The following is a 10,609-nucleotide window of genomic DNA, read 5'->3' on the forward strand; positions in this document are numbered from 1 at the left end:
TAACAGCTTACTTCTATTTTATTTTTCACTAGAGATACTAAGTGTTTTAAAGGAGGAAAGAATTCCAGTATGTACTATTCATATGTATGGCTATAGAGTTAGATATTACTAATGTCTGCAGAAGTCAGGGTCAGTAATTACAGTTTATGATGATAAATAACAATACTCATGCTTCCATGATGAAACAAACAAACTGCTATGAAAATGGACAGCTATTATCCCACACTATAAATATTTTTATGATGATGATCTGAGAGGTTTCAGTAATTTCTAGGGTGCATCAAGGAAAAAAATACTAGCAAATATTCATGTTGTGATGATTGAATATTGCCTTCCTGATTATGATGAGAAATATGTACTTTCTCCATTAAAATTTAGCACTAAGAGTAGAAATGAACCAACAATTTGTAGGAAAAATATAAGTTGGAAAATGCCATCAGAATTCCTCAGTGGCCCAAAGAAATAAGCCTGCAGATGGCCTTCAGTGACTAGCAGTGGCAGAAATGGGAAGCAGAATCACAGATCAATGACAAAGAACGTGAATTTTTTTTTTAACATAAACATATAGGAAATGTCATTCTGGTCTCATTATCCTTGTGCAGGTTCAGCATTCTGTGTCTGACAATGTTAGCCAAGGCTATTTGGTAGAAGAATATGAATATTGCCATACATGGTATTTAAATGCATAATGTTATAGATGTGTCTTGGAAATTCCAAATTCTCCTTAACAATTATTTGAGAATACAACAAGTGAAATATTAATAGTACTCTATTTTAAAATGGATGTATGGTCCAGCTGCTCATTGGAAAGTCTTGAAAAAAAATTAAATGAGTTTCTTACCTTTTCATGATCTTAAAATGTTGATATGTGTTGCATACCTCTGGAAGAAGTATACAGTGTTGAACGTTTGTTTGTTTGTTTGTTTGTTTTTATCAGAAACCCTCTTTGGACAAGGGACTGTTATTCTGAGAAATACACATTAGTAAATGGCAATTTAAATAACTAAATTTTAACAATTAATATGCTATAAATCATTCTTACAAAAATCAGGGCCAATGACTACTTTGCAAGAAACTAGAAAGTCAATTAATGCAGAAAGTACTTAATGCTAATGCACATGAGAAAACTCCTTTGTTGTTAAAAGCATTTCTATTTCTCTACAGAACAAATTTCAAGGAATGGTCTTTGACTTCGTAACCAGACAAGTTTTTGACATAAGCATCATGATTCTCATCTGTCTTAACATGGTCACAATGATGGTGGAAACAGATGACCAGAGTGAATACGTGACTACCATTTTGTCACGAATCAATCTGGTGTTCATTGTGCTGTTCACTGGAGAGTGTGTACTGAAACTCATCTCTCTACGCCATTATTATTTTACCATTGGCTGGAATATTTTTGATTTTGTGGTTGTCATTCTCTCCATTGTAGGTAAGAAATATTTAAAGTTCTTAAATTCAGTTAAATAAAAGTGAAAGTTGAAACAATCAAGATTAGATTCAAGATCATCCCAGCAATCAGAGATAATCACTGTAAATATTTTGATACATTTTATCCATGTGTGTTTGGTTTTTTAACAAAATGTCTCCTACTATATGTCAGTAGTGTTTCTTATTCTATCCATTTAGAATAATATACTTAGTGTAAATATAGTAAAACCTCATTCATTTGAACTAGAACTGTGCTATTAACTAAAATAAAAATGTTTTTGACATGTTGAGATTGAAGAACCAATACAGTATCTAGATGGTTCTGTTAACAAGACTAGAAATATAGTCTGGTACTCAGGAAAATCGCTTTAGAGAATAGACATGGAGTCACCAGCATATAGATATTAGTGGAAAGTGGTTTCAAGATAAGGAAAAGTAGGCCGGGCGCGTTGGCTCACGCCTGTAATCCTAGCACTTTGGGAGGTCGAGGCGGACGGATCACGAGGTCAGGAGATCGAGACCATCCTGGCTAACACGGTGAAACCCCGTCTCTACTAAAAATACAAAAAAATTAGCCGGGCGAGGTGGCCGGCGCCTGTAGTCCCAGCTACTTGGGAGGCTGAGGCAGGAGAATGGCGTGAACCCCGGGGGGCGGAGCCTGCAGTGAGCCGAGATGGCGCCACTGCACTCCAGCCTGGGCGACAGCGAGACTCCGTCTCAAAAAAAAAAAACAAAAACAAAACAAAACAAAAAAAACAGATAAGGAAAAGTATTGCGTAAAAAGAAAATAAAGACGAGGACTAAACATTAGCAAATGCATATAGTAGGCTCTCTGCAAGTGTCATGTAGAGATTTTCTGGACTACCTTAAAAATGGGTTTATCATAATGACGCACAAGGAAAATAAGGTGGCATGGGACATCATCAGTACTATACTTCAAAGCCTGGAACATATAACTAGCCTCATGAGCAATAGCTCATTTCATTAGACAAAACTAAAGCTCTAGTAAGAGAAAAGCATCTGTCTGTGGGCTTATTCATTCTTCCCTAAACAGGATATGATTGGTTCAATATTTTACTATCCAAAATAAGGCACCTCTGTTGGACAGATTTTTATGCCACTCCCCTCTCTGAAGAAATTAGCCTTATATCCAACTCATTGTATATAGCCTTTGATTCCCACTAATTATAATCCTTGGCTATAACTAGTGTGGCTAAGGTATAAAAGTTGTATTTTCCACGTCTCCTTCTCTCTCTCTTACACACACACACACACTCTTACACTTCGTCTTTTCAGAATGAGGCATTTAAACTTGAAGGCATTTAGTTTATTGAGCTCTTCTTTTTAACTTTACAAGTATTGTTTTTATCTAAAAAGCAAATGGAGAGACAAGCTGAAAATAAGAAGACTGAGATTACAGTGTTAGGTACAGGAGACCAAAAAGAATTGAAATACAACATTAAGTACAGGATACTAAAAAGAGCATCAACCTGGGATCCTTTTAGAAATGCACCAGAACATACATAAATGAGTATATAAAAATATTAGAGTGGAACTTAAGTAAGTACCAAGATCATGGGGAGATGAAAGTAGCATCAAAAGCTACCAATACTTTCCGATGGAAAAGGAGTAAATAGAGAATTTAGAATATGGCAATTTCAGAAAAAGTCACTGTATACACATAAACTTGTACCTATACTGTTGGGCTGCTACTGTTCGGCCAAATGTGCATTTTTAACTTACTTTCTTTTTAAATTCTGACTTGGGACTTTACATAAACTAAAAGTAGTCTATAAACATCTCTTAAAGATAAAAAAGTACTATAATCCTTACAGTTGAAATTATTGCTGAATTTCAAAATTAAGATTTATTTATAATGTATTATGTACAATTATATATATTATATATAGCTGTCATATTTAAGATAATATAACTGGGTTCAGGACTCTGAACCTTACCTTGGAGCTTTAGAAGAAACATGTTTATTTTAACGCATGATTTCTTCACTAGTTGGTATTCTCATTGTTTATTCACAGGTATGTTTCTTGCCGAGCTGATAGAAAAGTATTTCGTGTCCCCTACCCTGTTCCGAGTGATCCGTCTTGCCAGGATTGGCCGAATCCTACGTCTGATCAAAGGAGCAAAGGGGATCCGCACGCTGCTCTTTGCTTTGATGATGTCCCTTCCTGCATTGTTTAATATTGGCCTCCTGCTCTTCCTGGTCATGTTCATCTACGCCATCTTTGGGATGTCCAACTTTGCCTATGTTAAGAGGGAAGTTGGGATCGATGACATGTTCAACTTTGAGACCTTTGGCAACAGCATGATCTGCCTGTTCCAAATTACAACCTCTGCCGGCTGGGATGGATTGCTAGCACCCATTCTCAACAGTAAGCCACCCGACTGTGACCCTAATAAAGTTAACCCTGGAAGCTCAGTTAAGGGAGATTGTGGGAACCCATCTGTTGGAATTTTCTTTTTTGTCAGTTACATCATCATATCCTTCCTGGTTGTGGTGAACATGTACATCGCGGTCATCCTGGAGAACTTCAGTGTTGCTACTGAAGAAAGTGCAGAGCCCCTGAGTGAGGATGACTTTGAGATGTTCTATGAGGTTTGGGAGAAGTTTGATCCCGATGCAACTCAGTTCATGGAATTTGAAAAATTATCTCAGTTTGCAGCTGCGCTTGAACCGCCTCTCAATCTGCCACAACCAAACAAACTCCAGCTCATTGCCATGGATTTGCCCATGGTGAGTGGTGACCGGATCCACTGTCTTGATATCTTATTTGCTTTTACAAAGCGGGTTCTAGGAGAGAGTGGAGAGATGGATGCTCTACGAATACAGATGGAAGAGCGATTCATGGCTTCCAATCCTTCCAAGGTCTCCTATCAGCCAATCACTACTACTTTAAAGCGAAAACAAGAGGAAGTATCTGCTGTTATTATTCAGCGTGCTTACAGACGCCACCTTTTAAAGCGAACTGTAAAACAAGCTTCCTTTACGTATAATAAAAACAAAATCAAAGGTGGGGCTAATCTTCTTATAAAAGAAGACATGATAATTGACAGAATAAATGAAAACTCTATTACAGAAAAAACTGATCTGACCATGTCCACTGCAGCTTGTCCACCTTCCTATGACCGGGTGACAAAGCCAATTGTGGAAAAACATGAGCAAGAAGGCAAAGATGAAAAAGCCAAAGGGAAATAAATGAAAATAAATAAAAATAATTGGGTGACAAATTGTTTACAGCCTGTGAAGGTGATGTATTTTTATCAACAGGACTCCTTTAGGAGGTCAATGCCAAACTGACTGTTTTTACACAAATCTCCTTAAGGTCAGTGCCTACAATAAGACAGTGACCCCTTGTCAGCAAACTGTGACTCTGTGTAAAGGGGAGATGACCTTGACAGGAGGTTACTGTTCTCACTACCAGCTGACACTGCTGAAGATAAGATACACAATGGCTAGTCAGACTGTAGGGACCAGTTTCAAGGGGTGCAAACCTATAATTTTGGGGTTAACATGAAACACTTTAGTGTAGTAATTGTATCCACTGTTTGCATTTCAACTGCCACATTTGTCACATTTTTACGGAATCTGTTAGTGGATTCATCTTTTTGTTAATCCATGTGTTATTATATGTGACTATTTTTGTAAACGAAGTTTCTGTTGAGAAATAGGCTAAGGACCTCTATAACAGGTATGCCACCTGAGGGGTATGGCAACCACATGGCCCTCCCAGCTACACAAAGTCATGGTTTGCATGAGGGCATGCTGCACTTAGACATCATGCATGAGAAAAAGTCACAAGAAAAACAAGTTCTTAAATTTCACCCTATTTCTGGGAGGGGTAATTGGGTGATAAGTGGAGGTGCTTTGTTGATCTTGTTTTGCGAAATCCAGTCCCTAGACCAAGTAGATTGTTTGCGGATAGGCCAGTAAATCTTAGCAGGTGCAAACTTCATTCAAATGTCTGGAGTCATAAATGTTATGTTTCTTTTTGTTGTATTAAAAAAAAAAAAACCTGAAGAGTGAATATTGCCCCTCACCCTCCACCGCCAGAAGACTGAATTGACCAAAATTACTCTTTATAAATTTCTGCTTTATCCTGCACTTTGTTTAGCCATCTTCGGCTCTCAGCAAGGTTGACACTGTATATGTTAATGAAATGCTATTTATTATGTAAATAGTCATTTTACCCTGTGGTGCACGTTTGAGCAAACAAATAATGACCTAAGCACAGTATTTATTGCATCAAATATGTACCACAAGAAATGTAGAGTGCAAGCTTTACACAGGTAATAAAATGTATTCTGTACCATTTATAGATAGTTTGGATGCTATCAATGCATGTTTATATTACCATGCTGCTGTATCTGGTTTCTCTCACTGCTCAGAATCTCATTTATGAGAAACCATATGTCAGTGGTAAAGTCAAGGAAATTGTTCAACAGATCTCATTTATTTAAGTCATTAAGCAATAGTTTGCAGCACTTTAACAGCTTTTTGGTTATTTTTACATTTTAAGTGGATAACATAAGGTATATAGCCAGACTGTACAGTCACATTTAAAAAAACACACTGCTTAACCTGTTAAAAATGTGTTTAGAATTTTATAAGCAAATATAAATACTGTAAAAAGTCATTTTATTTTATTTTTCAGCATTATGTACATAAATATGAAGAGGAAATTATCTTCAGGTTGATATCACAATCACTTTTCTTACTTTCTGTCCATAGTACTTTTTCATGAAAGAAATTTGCTAAATAAGACATGAAAACAAGACTGGGTAGTTGTAGATTTCTGCTTTTTTAATTACGTTTGCCAATTTTAGATTATTTCACAATTTTAAGGAGCAAAATAGGTTCACGATTCATATCCAAATTATGCTTTGCAATTGGAAAATGGTTTAAAATGTTATTTATATTTCTGGTAGTACCTGTACTAACTGAATTGAAGGTAGTGCTTATGTTATTTTTGTTCTTTTTTTCTGACTTCGGTTTATGTTTTCATTTCTTTGGAGTAATGCTGCTCTAGATTGTTCTAAATATAATGTGGGCTTCATAATTTTTTTTCCACAAAAACAGAGTAGTCAACTTATATAGTCAACTACATCAGGACATTTTGTGTTTCTTACAGAAGCAAACCATAGGCTCCTCTTTTTCTTAAAACTACTTAGATAAACTGTATTCGTGAACTGCATGCTGGAAAATGCTACTATTATGCTAAATAATGCTAACCAACATTTAAAATGTGCAAAACTAATAAAGATTACATTTTTTATTTTATTGTTTGCCCAGTCACTTTTTGTTAACAGAATATTCTAGTGATATGGAGATTTTTTACATTACAAATTGGGGGAGAAGGGGAGCGCGCGCGCGCGCGCACACACACACACACACACACACACACACACACACACACACACACACAGAGGCATACCCAGGTTGACAAGAAAACCTAGGGTAGATATGTCACTGGAGGTAGGGGGTCATGACCTCCCAGAATTACAAGCAGCAGGTGTGTTCTCTGTTAGGATGAAGAACTGGTGTCAGAGGATAGCTAGTGATTCTAGGAGGAAGAGAAGAAGTATGGGAGCCAGAGTGATGGTGGATGACCCCTTGAGCTATGAAAAGAAACCCTTAAATCATCATTTAAAAATTTAGAATTGCTATGTGTGTAGGATACTGTGTTTGCTCCTCCAGAGCCACTCTCTATGCTTCTGCATCATTCTGTGTGTCCCAGAAGGGTGACTTCTACACACTGCAACAATGGGCTCTCCTACCTTTGAGCTCCCAATTGGTTTGGCCAACGAGAAGCACCAGTGGGAAAGCACCAGAGAGAGAAGATTGACATAGGAATATTTCTTCTCCAATTCCTTCTTTGCTGGGTTGCCCTGGGTTGGCACAGGACTCATTCCTCCCCCAAAAGTCATACTCCAATCAGACTGCCACTCATACAACTGAAGCTACTTTCTCTGGGGTCTGGTCATCACTCCTCCCCTTGCTCCTTCAGGTCTGCTGCTGCATTAAGAGTGCTTTTGTATTCCTTGCAGCCTTCTCCTAACATTGCTGACACTTTTGTAAATATCCCCTTCATGAAATTCTCCTATATGCCTCATTTCAGCATGCCATCTGTCTCCTGCCTGGCTGATACAAGGTGATTCAATAGCTCATGAATGTCAGCAGGAAGCAAAGATGTGCCATGTTTCAGCTTGGGGTCTTAATCTTGCTAACTTTTGCAGATAAAGAAAAACAGTAGCCGGAGGAACCACAATGAAGTCCAGTGCAGAATTCACAGATATCATGGAAAGGTTACTCGGGTGGTCCAGATAGTAAAATTAACAGCCTAAATAAATCTATCTAAATTTCTGAGGAATAAGAAGCCTTCCCTTGACATCAGGTGAAGCCAGAAGAGGGAATATAGCCTCAACCAGAAAAGGGACAGTAATTAAAAGTGCTTTTCCCATCCTTGTACAATGGACTGACTTTGCCTCTTCATAACATCACAATCCTAAAACAACACAACAATTAATTGAAATATTAGTAGCTGAAAAAAATTCCCATTTCCAACTAAGGTAGGTCAGAATTATAGGATAAACCCTGCAGACTTTTTATACTACCCATCCACGCCATTACTCACTGTTACCTTTCCAAATACAAAGAGAAGAACTGGTAAAACACAATCATATAAATCTCCATATTTATTTTGACAAATTTGGCATGACATTTTCTGTGCTAAAAAGTAATTATTCTTCAAAGAATGAGGAGGTCATGTCAGTAAGACACAGAAACCAACTAGAAGAGGCTTCCCACTGGCCAAATCTGAGGCAAGTTGAGCATCAAAATAAATGACAGTAAAAGATTATAATTCATTGAATAAAATAAGAATCAGCAAATACATACTGATGTAAGTAAATAAGGAAAAATACAAATCTGTTTCTTGCAGTTGAATGTTAATTAACAATTGTAGAAGAAATAATGGAGTTAGAAAATCACTATTTGGCAATCATCCTAATGACAATTGATTCATACAAGAATCATCAATGAGTATTAAAACTCACGGGGGAAAGTTTGATGAGGAATAGGATATTTATATCATCTTAAAGTATCTCTTCTCTATTAAGTAGAAAATTTAAAAAGAAGAAAGTATACATTGGAGAAACACAGCAGACAATACCTTCAAAGATGTCATCAATTATGAGACCAACTGATACTATGTGCCTCCTGATAAGATATACTGAAAGGGCGACATTACTTCTTGGTACACAGTCAAAATTTTAAAACCAGAAATCTAACCACAAGGAAAAACAAATAGAGGACACTCTATAAAATAACTGGACCGAACTCTTTAAAAATGTCAATGTCATGAAGGCAAAGAAAGGCTACAGAATTCCATGAGGTCAAAGAACTATGACAACTAAACACAATTCTGTATGGAATATCAAATTAAAAAATAACAGATAAATAATATTATTGGGAAAGCTGAATAAATTTGAATATGGACTGTTTATTAGTTATTAGTATAATACTGTTAATTTTCCTAATTTTGTTAAGACTAGTGTGCCTATTCCATGAAAATAGAAAACGTTCTTGTTCTCTGAAAATGCATGCTAAAGTATTTATGGGTGAATGCAACAATGTCTGCAGCTCATTCTTGAAATCAGTTCAAAGAAAAATGAGTTACATTTATATATATATATGTATGTATGTAAACAGACATAGATAAAAGTATAGATGTGTGTATGTCTTTAGAAAGGGGAGGATTTTTTTTGGCTGTGTGTTATTGAAGTGCCTATGTCTGCGTGTTCACACTATCATATTTTGTATGCCCTGGACTTTATAATTTCTACCTTCAAAATTAGATCTACTGTTTGTAATTAATTCAGTGTATACTGGTTTTTTAACTACTATTCTCATTTCCTAGCAGTAATCTTCCTGAAAAGTCACAGAAATGATTGCATTTGTTGTTCTTCAGAATAATCACTGTTTAATTAAAATAAGAATATTTTAGAAAAGATCTGTGGCATAGTGGTTAAGACCCCAGTATTTGACGCTAAACAGATCTGATTTGGATAACAGAAGGTGGCGCTTTGCTGTCTAAGCTGGGGACCAGACACTGTGAGTATAAATAGTAATTCCAAACACAGCTCCACAGAGCAGCACCCTTATGACAAGGTTTTCACGTGTCTATAGTTAAGCCAGAAAATTAAGAATAATGCCATAAATATTTATAAAGCTGAACATATCCAAGTTAAAGACCTTTATCCTAAAATTGTGTCTTTTAGATTATTTTCTAAAGACTAATACAATTTAACGTTTAAATGTTCTTTTGAAATGATGGTGAGAATACGTGATAATGGGTTATTGGTTTTAATATTTTATTTAGTCAAGTGGAAAATTGGCAACCTGATGTCGATCCTCCCATTTGTATTTTACTGGTGCATGAAATCCAAAAGTCTAGTAACCATTGGGATAGACAACTCTACTGCATAAGTTTGTATGTTTGTATATCTGTATCACAAAGCCCAGACACTCGAACTAGATAAACTTGTCACACTAAAGACAGCAAATATGTCTGGTAATTGCATATTCTTCATGTGTGCACTGGAATTTCTTATTATATAAGAAAATAAATGTGTTTCTAAATCACCATGAATTGGGTACGGCTGATAATACTATTCTTCCTGGCACATGGAAATATCCCACTGAGGTTGTCAATCAATATTGATTTAATCAGTATGGCAGCAAAGGCACTAGAGGAGGAAAATACTCTAGACAATCGAGTATAGATGGGAAAATTGTATCACCAAGAAATTCTTAAAATCACAAGTGGATAATTTGCAATGTCAATTGATTTTACTCAATTGCTTGAGTCCTTTATCATTCCGTTAGAACACTCCTCATATTTGCAGATAACTCAGCCCCTCACCTCAGCAAGAAACGAGGACATCATTATAAACCTCCTGAATTTCTTTCCTATCCAGTGAAAAGTATCTAAGTCCCTTTTCCCTTCCCTTTTCCTTCCCTTCCCTTTTCTTTCCTTCCATTCTCTTCCTTTTTCCTTCCCTTCCCTTTTCTTTCCTTCCATTCTCTTCCTTTTTCCTTCCTTTGTTTTTCTTACTTTACCTCCCCCTACCTTTCCCTTTCTCCCTTCCTCCCTCTCTC

The 10,609-nt window shown here is 36.4% G+C and overlaps 1 protein-coding gene across 2 annotated transcripts in view; it reads left to right on the forward strand.

Moving 5' to 3' along the window:
- The window catches only part of SCN1A (sodium voltage-gated channel alpha subunit 1), a 138,576-nt gene extending 131,846 nt beyond the window's left edge, over window positions 1–6,730 (forward strand). For both annotated transcript variants that reach the window (XM_058441497.1, XM_032755518.2), the window contains 2 exons: window positions 1,165–1,435; window positions 3,471–6,730. In XM_058441497.1, the coding sequence (XP_058297480.1) occupies window positions 1,165–1,435; window positions 3,471–4,648 (1,449 nt within the window). In that variant the 3' untranslated portion in view covers window positions 4,649–6,730. The remainder of the gene's footprint in view (window positions 1–1,164; window positions 1,436–3,470) is intronic.
- Window positions 6,731–10,609: the final 3,879 nt, after the last annotated feature.

Source organism: Hylobates moloch, unplaced genomic scaffold, assembly GCF_009828535.3.
Source record: "Hylobates moloch isolate HMO894 unplaced genomic scaffold, HMol_V3 SCAFFOLD_1, whole genome shotgun sequence".
Classification (NCBI taxonomy): domain Eukaryota; kingdom Metazoa; phylum Chordata; class Mammalia; order Primates; family Hylobatidae; genus Hylobates; species Hylobates moloch.